Genomic DNA, 20,045 nt, shown 5'->3' with positions numbered 1-20,045 from the left:
GGCCCTAGACAAATTAGAGGATTGGGCCAAAAGAAATCTGATGAGGTTCAACAAGGACAAGTGCAGAGTCCTGCACTTAGGACGGAAGAATCCCATGCACCGCTACAGACTAGGGACCAAATGGCTAGGCAGCAGTTCTGCAGAAAAGGACCTAGGGGTTACAGTGGACGAGAAGCTGGATATGAGTCAACAGTGTGCCCTTGTTGCCAAGAAGGCCAATGGCATTTTGGGATGTATAAGTAGGGGCATTGCCAGCAGATCAAGGGATGTGATCGTTCCCCTCTATTCGACATTGGTGAGGCCTCATCTGGAGTATTGTGTCCAGTTTTGGGCCCCACACTACAAGAAGGATGTGGAAAAATTGAAAAACGTCCAGCGGAGGGCAACAAAAATGATTAGGGGACTGGAACACATGACTTATGAGGAGAGGCTGAGGGAACTGGGATTGTTTAGTCTGCGGAAGAGAAGAATGAGGGGGGATTTGATAGCTGCTTTCAACTACCTGAAAGGGAGTTCCAAAGAGGATGGATCTAGACTGTTCTCAGGGGTAGCAGATGACAGAACAAGAAATAATGGTCTCAAGTTGCAGTGGGGGTGGTTTAGGTTGGATATTAGGAAAAACTTTTTCACTAGGAGGGTGGTGAAGCACTGAAATGCGTTACCGAGGGAGGTGGTGGAATCTCCTTCCTTAGAAGTTTTTAAGATCAGGCTTGACAAAGCCCTGGCTGGGATGATTTAGTTGGGGATTGGTCCTGCTTTGAGCAGGGGGTTGGAGTAGATGACCTACTGAGGTCCCTTCCAACCCTGATATTCTATGATTCTATGGTTATGCCCAAGTTCTTCCCTGTCTAATTATCTGCCTCCCAGCTACTCAGTTAATTAGTCCCAGGTGATCCCTTCCTGAGTTGCCTCATTTCCCCTTGTGAAGCCTGCCAGAGTTAGGCTGAGCCCTTGACCTCTTCAGAGGGACCACCTATCCTCTGACGGACATGACCAATGAGTCTTATGCTACAGTAATCATCAGGACATCCCACAGCCACCTAGAGTCCCCCATAGAGCATTAAACCGCCTGTACCAAGATCAGCACAGGCAAAGGTGCAAGTTAAATTGCCTTGAGAAGCTGGAACTTGCTCACTTTTTGGGCCTGCTCTTGGAGGGGATCATACTGAGTAAGGTATGGAGCCCTGACCACACATTCTTTTAAGAAGGCCATACCCACTTCTTCTACAGCACATATGAAATTGAGCTTCCCTAGGAACATAAAACAGCTTCTTTTTTTTTTTAAGATAACTTAGAACGTAAAGATTATTGGCAACTTTTATATTTGACAACTTTTTTTGTCAAATGAGCAACATTCACCAGATCAGACATACAAGTGCTGTGCATTTGAAAATGATTCCTGTTACTCAATATCACCTAGATTAGGCACTATCATGTCTACTTTGCCATCTCCAACCACATACACTAAAAAACAAAATAATTTCATAATAAATATACACTGTAGTTTAACATGAAAATTCTTTCTCCACAGGACATCTAAATGGCAAAATGTATGTGATAATTTCCCCAAAGTCTACATTTATCATATTACATCATGATATCAACATTTACACTAAATAGTAGTGAACATCACTTTAAAATGACATTATTACAGTCAGTGTGCACTATTTCCTACCTTTACGGATTGGTCTCTCCAACATGAAATGAGTTTCACCAGTGAAACATTCCCAGGATCAAGGAAATAGAATCCATTTTTATCTGAAAATATACAAAATTTTCTTTATGAGCTCACAATAAAATACACATAAATAACACACATGAAATTTCAACTGGTCTTGCAGTATACATTTTTAAATTTTGTAATGTTCAGCTACATATCTGAAACAGAATCATTTGTCATAATTTGTTTTCATTTTATCCACAGACATATCAATGTAAGATATTTATATCATGTACTATATATAATTACATTAGAGTTATTTATATTTGTCCCCTAACCCTAAATCTAATGGGTAAATTTTATTTATAAAGGGTTAGTTCATGGTGTCTATTAGAGCTCAGTGAAACTTGGTGGCTTCTTTTTGCAGAGGGTTGTGCAAACATTTTATTCTTTTTGAGTCAGTTTGCCAGTTCCCAAATAAGTCTTTCCCCATTTCAGAACTGATACTGTGCACTAGCTTTCACCAAGATCGTTCAAATAAGTCTCTCCTGATGTTTCTAGGGTAAGTCATGCTTAAGCTAAGACAAGGCAAAAAAAAGCTTTAGGAGAATATTCAAATATGCTTAACTATTTTTAATAAAGTCTCATATTTCAAAAAGAAGCTTGTTACACTGAACTCAAATTCCAGCAAACAACTCACCCATGGCTACAGCTATCACAGATATTTAGTAAGTGAAGTAGAAATTTTCTTTGAGTATTTTAAGATGAAGGAAAAGCAGGCTTACAATATAAAAGCAAGCTTGAACTTTTAACTATGGAGAGGCTCCAGCCTCCTGCATGCAGTGAATTTCATTTAATGCAATGAAAGCTGTGACGAAAGGGTCCGCAACGGAGTATACTTACAAAGTGGGGTGGCCTAATTATTGCGATATTTTTGGAATTTCTGCACTCATATCACTCACGTGCTAAACATATATGAAATATAAAGCAACAGTTTATTTAATCAGGAAAATGGGCCAGATCCTCAACAGATGCAAACTGGCATCATTCCATTGACTTTAATTGGAGCTAAGACAATTTACACTAGTTGAGGATCTCGCTCAATATTGTTACAAGCTGACTATGATGTTCAGTGTTGTTACAGAAAAAGTTTCAAAATCATGCTATGGTTCAAAGGTGGGATTTTCTTTCCATAAATACATTTTATGCTTCTATCACATTGTCTTCTTTGGTATAATTGAAGATGTAATACTGCTATAGAAACTAAAAGGCCAGTTTTCTCCTGTACTCAAGCTGATGTCAGATTGTCTGACCTCTAGTAGCAGCCGAGGCGAATTACTGATGTATTCTAATCATGGGTATTGCATTTTATGGAAACCAGTTTTAATGTTTGACCTAGAAACATGTAGACAAGTGCTTAGTGTATAATAAGTCTAAAAATTAATACAAATAAAGTTAAAATAAAATATGCAAAGGAGAATAGAAATATTTTCTGATTATATTTTAAATTAGATGATGAGTCCATGCGGAGGAGAGACACAACAATAAGGCCATTCCAGCTGGCAGGCTCTACTATGGAGAAAGGGAGCTATTTTAAAGTGGCTGCTGAAATGAGTTTGCTGGAGGTTATGGTAATGTTTCTTTCCACATGAGAAAAGGCAGGTGGCAACACATGGCAGGGGAGGGAAGGGAAGAGGGGGTATTGCATTAATCAAGGCTAAAGGTATGGATAAAGTTATGGATAAAGATTTCAGCAAAGGTGGAGGAGACGTATGGATATTCATATTTTACTAAATTTGCTCCTTACAGTGCTGAAATATTCAAGAACAATATAAGTATAAAAGAATAATAATCCACCTCTTAGGGTTAAACCCGTCCATCCTTTGTAAGGTATGTGCTACACAGATAATCTCAGACTGGTCTAAATTGTGCATCTGACTTCTCAGATGATTTTCAGAGCAAATGCATGGTCATGAACTGGTAGGACTTTCTTGTTTAATCCAGTTCTTCCTCATTTGAAATGTAACAGCCAATGCCATTCATCAGCTGCTTATCCCAATATTTGGCTAATAAGCTTTGCTGCTAAATAAATATGTTGTTTAGAGTAAGTGGGTTGCATCAGCCTTTAAAGTAACATGACAATCCCTGAATATTAATGCTCAGTAAATGCTCTGATTACAGCCCTGAATTGTATATGGTAGTATTAAAATATTGTCAGAGACCTAAAGTATCCTGATAAAACAATACATTATCATCCACATTTAAAAAAGGTTGGATTGCTGCAGTGCAGTTTGTGGGGTTTACAGAATTATGCAGATGCTTTGTGGAGAAGACTGCAAAATTTGTGGTGTGAATTAGCACAATCTGATTTGGTTCACTGTGCCTTTCAGTTGATGGCTGCGTAAGTACAATTGCACTTGTACTGTGTAAGTCCTTTTATAATATATAAAAGACAGAGACTGACAAAAGCAATTGTACAGTACTTACACAGCCATCCATCCATATATCTATAGGGAAAGAAAGAAAAGAAAGACCATGCAATGCAGTTTTACAGCATGAAAGAAATGGCACAAGAGGTTATATTTTTATTAACTGATTTGACACAAACAATGTCAAATGCAGAGAATATTAAAAATGCCAAAAATGAGAGAGAAGCAAAAATGAGAATATCACAGTAAAACTGTTCTTTTCCATTTTTAAATTGAGTTTTCAATGTTTTTTCATGTAGTGCTGGTCAGGTGAATTTTCTTTTTGATCTTTTCCTTGTCTTTTTCTATCATTTTGCTAACTTTGTTACATTGATCATCAAAGCTCTATTGTAGGTTAATTTTGGCTATAGCTGCTGACTGGCGTCATGAGGTAGTTTAAGGGAATGTTAAAATTATAATAGAGGAAGGAAATTCCTGCAAACTTCACTTGACACAGTTGGGGAGTTAATACAAAGAAGTTGTAATTTCAGGGAAAACAAGTAATAGAAAAATAATGATAACATTTACAGTTTCACATGGGCCAAGTCCTGAAGTCCTTAATCAGTTCACACTCTGTCCTGGTTCAGGCAAAGCTTCCATTCACCCAAGTGAGGGCTTTATTTGAATAAGGACTAAAGATTTGGCCCTATTTATACAGCTATAAGACCAAGATGACATAGTGACAAGTAACATTTTCTCTTTTGCGCTGCCCCAACCCAATCTACCATATCTTTAAATAGTAACTAATTATTTAAAACAAGGTTCAAATGATAATTTACTTCTCTAATCTGAGCCTGCTGAATCAGCTCAGGATTCCCACACTGTGGGAAAATCCTTGCTGGTGAAGAGCTGGCATAGCTGGCTCTACAAAACCCCAGGTGTGGGGAATGAACTGTGGCCAGAGTATGGCTACATTCCAGCTATCCCTATTTGGTGTAAAGACCCTCTGGGGTAGTTACCAACAGGCACATGTGACAACTGCCCTGTACCTGCACTAACTTTCTACAGGGGCAGAACAGATCCCTTTTCAGCCCCACTCTATAGCAGAGGGGTAGTCCCTAGATGGAAAAAGGGCTAAAGGAAGTGTATATCCAACTTTGTCCTTCACTCTTGTCTTGTGCCAAAACACCAGACTTGTGGGTTGGCCCCAGTTAGTGCAAAGAGAGTGTAAAATGGTACCATTCTGATTTGATTGGATTCACCCATCCACTTTGTACAGCTATAAATCAGTATACAAGGTACAAGGTACAGAAGAATCAGGCCCTGGGATTCTGAAGGGAGGCAATGTCTCCTTGATGTCACAGGAAGTGGAGCCAGTACTCACTCTTGGAAAGACTGTGAGGTCTCTACTGCTCAGATCTAGTGGTTCTAGTTTGCACATCCAGAACAGATGTGTTATCCAGAGAGAAGGGCTCATCAGACCGAAGAGCCCAGCGCAATCTGGTTCCGACCCCAAGGCAAAAATCCCTAAGTCCTCCGTCATGTTACCCTATATTTCCCAGTCACTTCCTGTCCCTTCTCTTTCCCCTTCCAGGCATGCCTGCATGGGGTACTGAAGTCTCAAAGGTAAAATAAACTCCGTAATTCCTGAGCAGAAAACAGAGAAGGAAGGATCTATAGAAGACTGGTTGTGCACAGAGGCTTAGGAGCTCATTTGCATGTATACCTGACTTTCACATAGAAAAGGGTCAGGATTTGGCCTTAATGAATTTGTATTATAAAGTTACATAGGATTTACTATGTATTAGAACCACATTATGTTTGTTTGGCAAAACAGGCAGACAAATAAGTCATCCATATGCTACCTAATATTGTTCTAGAAAATTGGTTGGTTGGTTGCATGTTGTAAAAACAAACAAATATTGACTGGTTTTCAGGGCAAGATTGGTAAACTATTGCCTAAGAGATGTTAAAGTGCCAAGATTATTTTATTCTGCCCTAAACCAAAAGTCTAAGGACATTATCCAAACAGCAAGATGACTGCAGTATTACAAAGGCAACAGTTTGCTTGAAGGTTGAGGTATTTTGTTGAGTGTGTGTGTGATGTTGCTGAGGGAGATAGAATTGGATGGGAAAAAAGTCAGTGTTTGTTTCATTACATTCGCTCTTGTTTTTCACATGGCTAGAAAATGCCTTAGGAAATGCAATTGGATATTTTCTTGTCACACAAAATGTATTCTAGATTCCACTTTATAGTCAACATGTTGTCTACATGCTTTTGTGATCATCACATAAGAAAAGAACAGAGCACTTCAAGCTTAAACTCGTCTAACTACTGTATTTGAAGAATTTAAAAAAGCCAATTTAAACTCCAATGGATGTAAAGGGCAATAAAAAAATTGTACTAATATAAAAGGATTTCAGTGTTTATACTTATATAATGCATTGTGTCTAACATAACACATAAAACAAATAAAAACAAAAATAGTGTATATGTGTTAGCATTACTGCATCCTTCCATACTTACAGTTTGGTAACTCTCCATAAAAAATGGAAAATGAAGGGCTGAATGTTTCTGAACTTCTCCCCTTGTTACGTACAGATTCTAATTTCTGTGGACTAAAAATCAAACAAACATTAAATCACTACATAATACTTACAAAAACTTTGACAAATGTTCCATTAGCACATATTCAAGTCTATACACTTATAACAGCCACTGCATTATTAATTATTATTCTTATTACTTTTAATATAGGAACCGACCTTGCCACAACCATGAAAGGCACTTACTTTTGGGAACAGTCCAATGCCCAGTAGTGTTTGTACATTTTGGCCCTTTACCTTCTATTTAAAACACACACACACCTAAGCACACATATACAAACAAATCCCGAAAGGTGATAAGCCCTAGCAACTCTCAATAACTTCAACATTGTCCATGTGCAGATGGAATTAAAAGAAGATTTTCAATGACAGAAGAACTTTCATCAGTTCCTAAGATATGTAGCTATTCAGGTGAGAATACTCCCTAAGCATACACGTTTTAAAACAATGGTGAATACACTGTGACGTTAATACAGGATCAAATTCTGCAGTCCCTACTCATGCTATATTCTTACTGAAGTCAATGTGTAATTACTTCAGCATCTGGGCCACAGAACTTACTATGAAGAACTTTCTTATATCATTACACAAACAAAATACAATGAAAATTCTGTATTCAGGATCTCTTTCATGAATTATTTGTACATCTTTACTTTTAGTACTGAGTAAAAGTGTTAGTGCAATAGGCAATTTGAATTTTAGAGCTAACTTTTATTATATTGTACAAAATATATTTTAATTGCACATATTAAAAAAATGTACTTCCTTTATTGTTTTTCCCATTCGTTTCAACTAGCAGTAAATCATAAAATTAAAGGAGGCCTAAAAATACTGAACAATTCTAGAAGCCTCCTGTACTTGATAGTAGTATCTTTAAGGGATTAATATAGATACAAATTTGAAAAGGCAGAAAGAGAAAAAAATCTTTGAAGATCGTTTACCTTCTAGTTTGTCCTGCTCTTTCATGAGCATATTGATAGGAAGCAGAGTAATGCAAAAGGTTTATTATAATAGTAACATGGCTAATATCTTTACCAAGCAACCATATCCCAATTGTTCTTTTCTCTGATTTTATAATCAGAGATATTTTTACTGTAAGTTCCAGTGTTAGAAAGCTGATCAAATAGCAAAAAAACAAAACAAAACAAAAACAGATTCATAAATATTTCCATGAATTAAAGCACTCAGCTCAGTTCATGATGATTTCTTGGCTCATGTGATTTGTAATTTGTTACTGTTTTTGGACAGCAGACTTCTGTGAAAATGTTTGTGAATCCCAACAACGTCATTAATTTTAGTACAGATAACTACTGGTCTGAAATTCTGCACCAGAAGCATGTTGTTCATTGTTCATTAGTCTCAGGTTCAAAAACTTTCAGCCATCGAAGAAGAGAAAAAGAGATACTGTGTGACTTAGGTGACCAACTAGATAACACAAATAACAGAACAGTAAGTAGTTAACTGTTCATAAACAAACTATAGCCTGAAAAATATTGATCCAAACCATTAGGTGGAAACTTACAAATAATAAATACATTGGAAGAAAATCAGGATGACTTCATATTCTACAAACCATTCATATTATTATTTTTAATTTGTGCTGCAGTAGTTCCTAGAAGCCCCAGCGATGGACCAGGGTTCAATCGTGTTACGTGCAGTTCAAACTCAGAATAAAAGAGAGTCTCTTCCCCAAAGAGTTTACAATCTAAGTAATCTACCCTTGCTTTAACAGCACTGGCAGAGCACCATGGAAATAAATTGGGCTTCCACCCAAACCCTGCTCAGGGTGGCAGTTGTTGGTAGGCTTTTTTCCACCTTGATGTTGTTGAGTTTGAATCCCTCTGGCTCAGCACTGGATCCTTTCCCATCTTTTCCTCCAGTGGAGCAAGGGTCGTATGAGACAAACCATCTGTACCTCCAGCCTTCTTTTTCCCTGCTTTACTGATGGGTTCCTTCAGTGGCATGGCAAATTGGAATTGAATTTTTATTTATTTTTCCAATGAGCATTTGGTAGGCTCAGCTGGGCCAACCATGCTACTTTTCAAGGTAAGTATGTGCTTGTGATTTAAATTAGACCGATTGGGCCAGGTGCACTTGTATAGTTTCACTGCAACTTTTAATTGGGCAAGAGTCCATTACTGAATGGCTCATTATCCTTATTGTGGCCAGAGCTTATCCTAACTCTGAGCACAAAACTGGCAGTGAGTGAGGATGGGTTATGTGGGGAGGCATGGGAAAAGGGATGTTGAGCACAGATTATTACATCCCATTGTCACAGCCCTAGTCTTTGCAAGAATGGACCTGGTGAAGACTAAGTCCGAAAGTTCTGAGGCATAACCTGAATCCCATTTGACTCTGGACATATTTTCAGAGAGCGAAGGAAACAAGGGTCTTCATAAGTTCCTATGAAACGGTTGACTGCTGGGCACAGAGACGGACATGATTTTGTTTCTGTATTACTAGTTAATAAATAAGTTAATAAAAATTGGGCCAAGCTATTGTAAATCAGTGTAACTTCATTGAAATGTCAATCAGTGTAACTTCATTGAAATCAATAGAACTATGTCAAGTTACTCCAGCTGAAAGCTGGCCCCATTGCACCCATTCATTTAAACCATGAATTAATGAGTCACATCTTTATTCCAGCCTTGCATTGCTGTGATAATGGTTACATTTCATAAGGCCTGGGCAGACTGACCCTTTAAATCGCTGTTCATAAATTATAAAAAAATATTTCAGATAGAAAATATTATTGAAAAGCCTTTACTATTACTCACACAGAAAGAAAACACTGTCATGGTGAGGGAGTACTGTGTCCTTTGTTTCCTTGCTTGACTTGAAGTTTTGGTAGCACTTCTTTTAAAAATACAAAAATCTAAAGAAAACTGGAGCTAATTCCTATGGCTGTATTCCATTCCTCTCACAATGACAGCTAATTGCTGGTTTAAAGGACCTCAACGCTTTTGTCTCAGTAACCTTGTCTAATAGTTCCACTCTCCACAATTTTGATTCTATGTGAATATAATGGTTCTTGACTGTGACAGGGCATTACTCATAGTTTTACTGATGCAGGGAAGCAATACAAAATCGTTTACATAACCTGCTCTGCTCATATCTTTGCTTATTCAGGAAAAAAAATAGGTGGTGGAGCTGACATTGTGACTGGAAACAGTTCCTGGAGTTCAATGTGGGGGCAAAATTCAGTTTCAAACTATACTAGGACACAGAGATGGTGGAAATGAGGGGAATCTTATTAAGATGTCATCAGATCATAAGAGGGAAAGGCTCGAAATAATTCAGAACTTATGGGATCAACTAACTGTTGGCAAAAATGCAAAAGTTTTTGCAGTCACACTGTTGTGAGCTGATTAGGATTTCTGGTGAGATATGCAGGGTAGAGCATGAGAAAGTAGACAACATATTGCACTTCGCAGAGAGGCTATAAAACTAGATTCTGAAATTTGCTGTGTCTGAGAGGCAAGGAGTAGGAGTGCAGCCTGAAAAATGGGCAGGGCTGGCTATAGTATGGCCAAAGCAGCCAGGAAATACACTGGTTCTGCATATGCCCTTGAGCAACCTCTATCCTAATTAAAACTCTCCTATATAGGAATGCCTATAAAAAACTTCACAATGCTTACGTCAGTAAGATACTGAGACCACAGCCTCTCATGCTGACCAATATTGTCTCACTGCATTCTTGTACTCTCCCAGATCCATATTCATTTGTTTCTTCTTGTCTTATATTTCGTTTGTAAGCTCTCTGGGGCAGGGCATCCACCCATGACTGACCTGCTGCCTGGAATCCTAAGAAAATCAACAAAAAGCCATATTTTCCCCACCTTTGCTAGCCTGCCACTTATCCTGTCTGTCCATGTCAAAAGCAGGAAAAGTGACCATCCTTCACATCTCAGCCCTGAGCAATACAACTGAACTTTTCCTTCCCGCCCAACGAAATAAGAGACTAACTGATCTCCTCTCTTTTAAGAGAGACTTTGATAGGCTTTGGTTGTGTTTTTTAAATATGAACATTCAATTTAAACTTAAAAGTATCTTATAATTTGCTTTACCTCCTTTTCTCTTGTATTCTAACCAACAAATTTCCAATTTGTGGCATGCATTTCTTGTGTGTTTGCAACGGAACTACGCAAACCGAAGTCACTGTACCCCAAATCCTGAACCCTGGTAACATTGTCTAATGTTGTACAGTGACTGGGTCATGCTAATACCTTTGACTCTTTATACCCATTTATTCCATCTAAATTAATGGAAAACCACATGGCATCAGAAACAGTGGAGTCACTCTAAAGTACTCAACTGAGACTGGTCTAGGTTTGCTGAATAACAACAGTATATGGACGATATCTATTGCCTGATTAGTGTGCTCCACTTGGCTTGGTCAAAGAATGTTGAACGTGTTATTTTTCCTTTGATGCTGAAAAAGGATTGAGTTAAGTAAATTTGTTTTGAGTAATGTAAATGGAATTTGGGACAGGTTCTCAAAACATAGGGGCAGGTGATGCATTCAGCATCAGCTCCCAGCAGCTGCTTTAACTATTGGGTTTTGTCTCTTTGTATTAGGTAGGGGAACTAAGCAAGGCTGTTTCTGATGTTTAATTTGCTTTGGCCATGGAGCCACTGCCTTGAAGGAGTCATGTCAGCTATTGGGAATGGAAGTTAGAACAGCAAAGAAGTCTGCCCTATATGTGGCTGTGCTTTTATTTTGAAGGGACCCAGTAGTTTCACTTTCAGTACTGGGGGAGAAAGATTGATCTTGAGGTAAAGGCATGGGAATTGGAGCTTGGTGATCCTAGTTGTATTCCCAACTCTGATTCAGACCTTGACAAAATCTCTGTGCCTCTGGTTGCTCTTCTGTTAAACAGAAAGATAATACTTACTCCTCTCATATTCTGAGAGAACACCTCGTTCCTCCAAAAATCTCTCCCTACTTCAAAGAATGTCCATGGAAATAAGCCTGACCAAGTTTGTTGTGAGCTCCATTATATAACTGTCTACATTTAAGAATACAAAAGCCTGGATTTTTTTTCCCCATAGCTTTCCCTTTATTAAGGAAAATAACTGATAAGAAAAAGTTCTTACCTGTCAATTGTGTTGGTGAATTCCAAAGGCAAAGTAACTATCCTGTTGACTAAAGATATTCTGCTCAATAAGTAGAATACAATTTGTGATCCTTGTATGCCATCAGCATTATGGTCTAGTCCATATTTCTTTCCAATTTGTCCTTGGCCTGCAGTGATGTACTTGTCTGACAAATCTAGCACTTTTCTGGAAAACAAGTTAATTGGCGTATGTTCTTCCACCACACCACAGTGATTACAATTCCATCCTGGCAGCATTAGTGATATGTGATTTCCATTTGATACTAGTCCAAAAGAAACTGGACACTGAAGTCTGAAGAGATCTAAATATCTAACACAGTGATTGTCTAATTCTTTATCCACACCCCATGGTAAGAGACATGACAAAAGCAGTTTAACTGTGTCTGTGGTGACGTTAGCATCGATTTTTCCTGATGGCTGCAGTCTAATCTTTTTTGAACTCTTCATTTTTTTATGTCTTTTGATGCCACCAATTTCTTCCAAAGACCTCGCTGCATTATTATCCCTATGGACCTTTTTTTCACAAGCATTTTTTACTTGCCCATCCATTGGGAAGAGAGAGCCAGCAGTTTTATTTCTTTTCAACATTAGTGTCCTTTTCTCTGCTGTGCTTTTGGCTCTTTTTAAAATGTCATAACTGTGGAATGAATTTGATGATTTCAGTCCACTGAGTTGAGATGACAGTAAAAGTTCTACAAGTTTTTCCAGATCAAATAAGAGAACATGAAAGCTTATGTTGTTCCATTTTGTCTTTACTGGCAAGATAGTAAAAGGCCGTTGGACATGGCTGGTACCAGTTTGCTGAAATAAAAAAGTTATGTATTAAATGTCAAAATCAAATCCACAGTTACATAAAACTTTACCTAGTTCTAAGCTTAGAGTTGCATATGGAATAGGCCAGATTCATTCCTTGTTTAACTCCACTGATTTCAACTATACTACACTTATTAATTATGTATTCACAGCAGCATGACTATGTACTAGGCACTTTCCAAATGGTAAGCACAAAAATAAATGCCTGCTCTGAGTAACTTACTAGACAGGTAAGTAGAGAGAAGCAAGGGAAAGAGGACTAGGAACCATAGACAATTACAGGCAATGTTGTTAGTGACGGCTATATTTAAGGGTGCCTAACCCTTTCCATATAAGATCCTGTATTCACTTGGTTATAACTCTACCAAACTTTTACCATTTGGTCTGAAATTTTCTCTGCTGCCTCAGGCTGAATTTTTTTGGAACATTTCAACAAAAACATTTCAGCTGCTTCCAAGAACACACTTAGGGGAAAGTACATTTTTTCCCATGCAGAAAAAGTCTTACAATGATTTTCACTGAGAAGCTCTAGCACCTCCCGGCTTTGGAGCAGGGACTAAAAATTTGTCAGGGATGTGTGTTTTGCCATCCATGTAAAAATCCAGTCAAATCTGGACAAGGTATAAGCCTATGAAAATATCATGACACACATCTCAGTACAGGTTTGTGAGGGTATGTCTACATTGTGAAGTAAGCGTGGGCTTAAGCTTGGGCTCAAGCCTAACCCAGAGCTTGGACACAGGGTCCCAAGACCCTACAGCGCTGCAGGGTCTGAGCATGAATCAAGCTGGGACCCAGGTTCCAAGCCCTATTGCTTTGCAGTGTAGATGCAGCCCCGCTTGAGTCATACTGGGAGGCTGCCAGAAGTATTCCACAATTCTATGGGGCAATTTCCTTAGTCCTCTCTATCCCAACAATCTCCAATAGACTCTACTGAAAACAGAAGCCACACACACACCCTTGGCATAAGGCACCAGCTCAAGTCAGTGTTAATCCATTCTCTTCTGATCACCAAGCTAAAAGCCCAGCATCAGAGAGCTTCCTGGATTTGCAATGGAGACCAAACAGAGCAAGCCTTTTGCAAAGCATGCTACTTCATGGTCATGGGAGCCCAGCCAAATTTTGGTGAATCTCTGGTGCAAGGCCAGTAAAACTGTCGACTTCAGCAAAAAGCACCAGGAATGACCATGCATACCACCAGAGAACTAAAAATATGAATGAGCTAAATATGAGAGCTAAAAATGACCACTCATACCACCAGAGAGCTTGCAGCTTTGCAGATTTTCCAGACAGGTGATCAGCGCAGGGAGTATATTAAGAGGCTGAAGAGTGAGTACCGGAAGGCCAGGGACAAGAACTAGCACCCCAGACAACTTGCCAATGACATGCCCATTTTATGAGTTTGCCCAGCACAGAGCCAACTGTGCTTCCTGACGACCTGGTCAGTCAGGATGGTGCCCTACTAGCTGCTGAAGCCACTGTGGGGACTGATGGGAGCCAGAAGCAGGTTCCAAGTGAGGTGCATGAAGTGACTTCATTCATGTAGCCAGCCCCAGGATCAATCAGGATCAATAGCAAATTTTAGGTCCCTACTCGGAAGAGCTGTTTGTTCCACCCCTGGCAGAACAGCCTGGCTCTGAGCTTGCAGCAAGCCCAACGGAGACAGAAGCCGTCCCAGAGCCTGGTCAGTTTATGATTCCAATACAGTTTATTATTACAGTAATGGGAGGGATTTCTGCTCTAAGAAACAATACAAAAGTTATGATAAGCCCTGGCTACCAACGTGTGTCCATAATGGTAAATTGTATCACAAAGCCTCGGCATCCTCCTGCCCCCTACCCTTCCCTGTGCCAGAGAGGAGGAAAGAGGAAGAGTTCTGCATGTTTGTGTGCAGCAATAACAGGGGAAGCCCTGTGTGAACTAACACAGCTTCTTCTTAATTCCCTCATGGATTCTGACCCAGTCCTGGTTGCTGATAGCTGCAAACTTTTCCTGCTGCAGGAACTCAAGATAATTAGTCACACTGCTGGGAAGGGCATATTTTCCAGGCTCCCTCTATAGAAGACAAGCCCACTCCACTAACAGATGTGCTGTTCTGTCACCAGATGTACTGCTGCTGCACACACCGCAGGATTCCCACCAGCAGCTTGGAATAATATTTCCCTTTACCGATAGGGCACCACAGGAACAGCTGTGTCCTCCAAAATGCAAAATGACAGAAAAAGCCTTTTGCAGCAAGGGCACTCTCCGCACTCACCCCTACCTATAAAAAATTCCTAACTAACTGGCATAAGGAAGAAAAAAAGGTTGTAATTTTAACCTTACAATTGTCCCTGAACTTCTAGAACTGTGTCCAGAGAGAGTATGTGGACTGAAGCATTCCCTTCAAATATATGTTGTTTTTTTAGAAGTGTAAATATTCAGTGCTCCTCTGTTGAACTACGTTTGACAATAACCCTCTGTTTCTGATCCTGTTTCTGGTCCCTCAATCTCTACTGCCTGCTCTTCATCAGAAACTTGATCCCTGGCCCAATGTAGTTTCACAGACCGTTGCAAAAAGAAGCATTTTCGTGATGAAGTTATGGTCAGTGTTCTTGAGAGGGCTGACCAGCAGGTCCTATACCAGAAGCAGAGGGGCGAAAAACAGGAGCAATGGTATGCTGACAGGCAGGAGGAAAGGGTGAGGCTTGTCACCCAGGTGAAGTACAGGGTTTTAACAGCAGTTCCTGGAACAGAAACGGGGCTAAGGGTGGAGGACAGAGCTCAACAGAGAGAACTGTTTTGGCAACTCATGTCCATCATGGCTGCAAAAGCACCATCTCCTGATGCCATCCCCCACACCACAGCCTGATGCCCCTGCAAAGTACCCTCAGGCATGCAGTAGCTTGGACAACTCCATGTCTGGGCGGCCCGTGCATTCAGGTCTCTTGAGCAGCTGGGCAGAGCAACTAAATACCATGAAGCCTTCCTTCTTCAACATCTCTCCTGTGGATACTTCCCCCGTCCCCAGCACCAGGTGAGCAGAAAACAGGGAAAGGAGGGAAAAAGAGAACATGGGGCCCAGAAGCATGTAGTGGCACAGTTGGGTTTGCATGGTTTCCATCACTTTTTTTTTTTTTTTTTTGCTTCTGGTGCTTGTTTTGGGGGTGTGGCAATCGTAGCTGGCCTGTCCAGCACTGGGTGACTGTTGTACTGTTTTAATCCCTGTTTACAAATAAAGCCTTGTAGGGTCTTCAGGAAAGATTACTGCCATCACTGCATCACACGACACAATCATGATTTCAGATATACTGTTAGAGGCCGGCAGCATTATTCCTTGATGACCATCTACACTGAACATACTCCATCCCCACACATAGCTCCTATGTGCTATCCCCACAGAGCAATTGTGCATACCGCCTTCAGTAAAAAAGGAGAAACAAAAACACATGCATGCTCCAAGACAACCAGTTCATGGACACATTCCACCACCCAAGAGGTGGAAGTCCAGAAAGAGTTTTGCGTCTGGAAATCCTTTACCCCAAAATACCACCACAGAAGGCTAATGCGTAACAAAATGGTGAGAAATGCAAATGATCTTGGAGAACCTGGTTCCTTCTGAAAACTCCCCCAGGCACAGACTATGAACAAAAACAATGATGTACTCTAAATCGAGCTGGGATGGAAAGACTGGTAACAATATGACCACGTAGAAGCTGAGGAATGACCTTTGAAAGTGGAGTGTCAGGGCAAACACTTCCACACTGTCTGATGCCGTTTTCCCTGTCAACATCCTATATCTCCAGATAACTATTTGAAATAAGTGACACCACCTGGTCTGGCTGTGGTTTTGGAATGACAAACTATGATGATGAGAAGATAATAGGATAACTGGTAGAAGTAAAAAGAAAAGGAGTACTTGTGGCACCTTAGAGACTAACCAATTTATTTGAGCATAAGCTTTCGTGAGCTACACGAAAGCTTATGCTCAAATAAATTGGTTAGTCTCTAAGGTGCCACAAGTACTCCTTTTCTTTTTGCGAATACAGACTAACACGGCTGTTACTCTGAAACCTGGTAGAAGTAGTAGGTGGCAGAGGTCTGTGTGGTTTGTCTATAGGTCAACCTTGCTGATGACTCATGTGGAGGTCCATGTAATAGAAATTCTGTTTTTTCAATGTGCTTTTTTAAAAAAGAAACATGTACGAAATTCTATTAAAACCCCGCCCCCAAACCCTAACCTATGTTAAAAGAACATTAAGGTTGCAAAATCAAGTGGACAACAACAGTTCCCCGCCACCCCTTCCCACATCATGCATGAATGCACTAGGATACAGTCTTTAATTACATAACCATATACTATTTCCCGCCCCCCCCCAAAAGGACCCCTGTCTCATTCATCACCCTCCCGTCCAATGTGTATCTGAGGTTACTAGAAAGGATCTTTAGAGGACATGGGCTGCGATGTATTCAATGTGCTGAGGAGCCCCAGCTCTATATTTCTATCAATCAGTTATAAGCCAGTTGATACAGTGGAAAAATTGTCCCAAAAGTGCAGAGTTTGGAAGGGGCCTAGCTGTCTGCAACTCATTCCAGGTAAGATGGAGACAAGGTTTGTGTATGGAGGGAAAGATAGAAGAGACGGGAAGATTGATAACTGGAACCTCTATCTGAGGCAGTACAACATGACATTTGAAGATCTTGGGCTCCTCATGGATGATCAGGGTAGCAGCTATAGCCCAGAACACTTTTGTTCATCTGAGCCTAGTGAGAATATCGAGATTCACTCTCTCTGATGTGGCCCTTGCTATCCAGGCTTTTTCATCTAATTTAAATTGTATTCAAGGTGAGTTCTACACACCATCATTTTAGCTCCACTTATTGTGATATTATTATCCCAGCACAACTATCTCCTACCCACAATTACTGTTAATGAATAGCCAACAAAAATTGTAAGTCTTCTTTTAAAAAAACCGACAGAACTGCAGATTTGGGATCAGCTATAATTACTTATAACTTTCAGCTGACCCATTAAAAAGTGTGACAGAAGTAACCTTGCATGCTGAACCACAGTACTATGTCAGCTGAAAAATTTATGAAAATATTGCTCCAAACCATCTTTTCTCTAACTATTTTTATTTCCACCGCTTCACTCTTTACAAGATTCATTGCATGCAATTCACTGAGATCAAGTGTTTAACCTTTTTTACTAGAACCCATTGCAATTCAGTCAACCTCTAGCTGACTAAGAAAAGAAGACAGTCCTGTCCCAAACAGCTTACAATCTGAAAGAAAGACATGAAACACTAGGAAATTCAGAGAAGGGATTTAAAATGTCCAAGATTAATTGCCTCGTTGTGGAATCACAGAAGAATTTACCCACACAACTCCCAGGGGAAAGAATTCTGTCCTCAGAATTCAGGGCATGCATCTGAGGGAAGAAGTTGGCTCTTGGTGCACAAAAAGAATAGATTAGATCAGGATATAAATAGGAGAGCAAGGGACTGAGTCATGACAAAAAAGTACCTGGAAAAATTTTCAGTATTAGGATATCAACTTGATACATAAGTCAGTCTCCAGGCAGAAGAGTTTGTGGACTTTGCTGATATTAGCCAAGAAATGTAGGGTATGGTCACTAGAGTGAGAGGACACGTACATATTGACTAAGAACCACAGTAAAGGTAAACTATGGTAGGGCGCACACAGATGGGACGGTGATCCTAATGATGGACAGATCCTAAGGGTCCATCAGGAATTCCAGCCTCCACCTTGTGGATCTGGGGACATCTGCCTAAGTCAAAATCCTTACATATTTCCTTCTACCCCCACTTTCCTGGCAGTATGAATTCCTCAGGAGCGATGCTGTGTTTATGCCCCCTGTTGTACCAAAGTCCTGTGACTCTTTAAATGTAGCTCACACAGCATGTTGCCTGAGATATTGTAGCTACAAACAGCATAATCTGACATGCAAGATTTCTGATCAGAAAAATCTGTGGTTTTAGAAGAGGAGGCTGCCACAAAAGGTGGGTCCTGCTGCCCCTTCTTCAGCATAATCCCTCCATACCTGCAGAGCGTCAGCTGCACAAAACTGTTATGGAGGGATTTCTGTGGGCTTGAGGGAGAGGGAGCATCTTTCGGCAGTAAAGAGGCTTATGCACCCCATTTTTTTCTGCTTCTCTGCAAGGTGGATGGTGTTTTTTATACCATCAAAATCTGTCAACATATCATGAAAAGGACAAGTCTAAATAATGATGCAAAAGTGGTTATTAACTATTATTATAATTCTGATCATTTCAGGCTATTAAAATTTGCCCATGACTTTAATGAATTTTCACATACATGGTGCTTGGAGAATATGACAGCTCACATTTGTATGTTCTGTGTTGCTTGTATAGGAAATGTTCAAGCTAATTCTCCGTTTTCTGTCAACCAGTGACAGGCACCACCATGAGACCTCCAAGTGTTTACACAGCTTCTAGGATGCAGTTTTGTAGCTTTTATTTTGCTTTAACATTCTGTATTATTTTCTCTTATACTATGTTTTGAAATTTGTATACATTAGTTATAATGATTTTTGCTTTGTATAGAATATGATAGAAGTCTTTAGTGGAAAGTTGTAAATGTACTACAAGTGGTAGATTATAAATTTAGGAACCAAAAGACAAACAAACACTCAACAAAGAACAGGATTCCTTCCCTTTGTACAAGACATCAGTTTGGCATAGACATGATCTTTATCTCTTGAAACAAACTTCATAGGATATTATGTTTTAGAAAGAGACCTGATTATGTGAAAGATTGTGATGATATTCTTTATTCAGGATAGTCTAAAGAAGAGTGATGCTTAGGATGTGTTATCAGAACTATTACATGAGCAAGTGGGACTGTTTACCCCTCCCCTTTGCAAAGAGAAAAGCCTTTGTTTGAAACCCAGACAAAGAATTCTAGAAAGATCCTTATTGAAACTGATTTCTTTTATAAATACTCAAAAGGCTTCATTCTTAAAACTTTGACGTTTAAATGTTTTACAAAAGATAGTTACTTGTAACTCATGTTTCCAATTAAAGGCGAAAAACCTTTGTTGTCCTTCTTCTGAGATATATATTTAAAAATATTTTGACTCTAAATGAATGCCTTTATATTATAATTCCCTTATACCACTATTATATGAATAGTAAGTCATTTTATGTACAAATAATATATTCTAACTGGCTATTAATATAAGAAGCCATTTGAATATAGAAATTAATTGGGGAATTAGTTATCTGGCAATGCTTAAGCAACTCCTTACCAAACTGAAGAAGAAAAGAGCCTCTTCAGAGATTAAGATAAAACAATGCCTTCTTTGATGACCATTTACATTTAAAGAATCATTTATGTTGGGGAAAAAAATATTAAGAGCTGAAAGGCTTTTATATAGAAGTGTTTGGAGTTTTGGTCTCATTTGAAACAAAATTTCAA

The 20,045-nt window shown here is 39.4% G+C and overlaps 1 protein-coding gene across 8 annotated transcripts in view; it reads right to left on the bottom strand.

Moving 5' to 3' along the window:
- WDR72 (WD repeat domain 72) overlaps positions 1 to 20,045 on the bottom strand; it is a 218,622-nt gene that overhangs the window by 120,943 nt on the left and 77,634 nt on the right. For all 8 annotated transcript variants that reach the window (XR_012153995.1, XM_073303832.1, XM_073303831.1 and 5 more), the window contains 3 exons: positions 11,773 to 12,593; positions 6,596 to 6,687; positions 1,676 to 1,758 (listed from right to left, as the gene is read on the bottom strand). Coding sequence is in view for 7 of the 8 variants with exons in the window: in XM_073303832.1 (XP_073159933.1) it covers positions 1,676 to 1,758; positions 6,596 to 6,687; positions 11,773 to 12,593 (996 nt within the window). In the remaining variant the exon portion in view is untranslated. The remainder of the gene's footprint in view (positions 1 to 1,675; positions 1,759 to 6,595; positions 6,688 to 11,772; positions 12,594 to 20,045) is intronic.

This window comes from Lepidochelys kempii, chromosome 10 (genome assembly GCF_965140265.1).
Source record: "Lepidochelys kempii isolate rLepKem1 chromosome 10, rLepKem1.hap2, whole genome shotgun sequence".
Lineage (NCBI taxonomy): Eukaryota > Metazoa > Chordata > Testudines > Cheloniidae > Lepidochelys > Lepidochelys kempii.
This window is presented reverse-complemented; position numbering and strand designations above follow the sequence as displayed.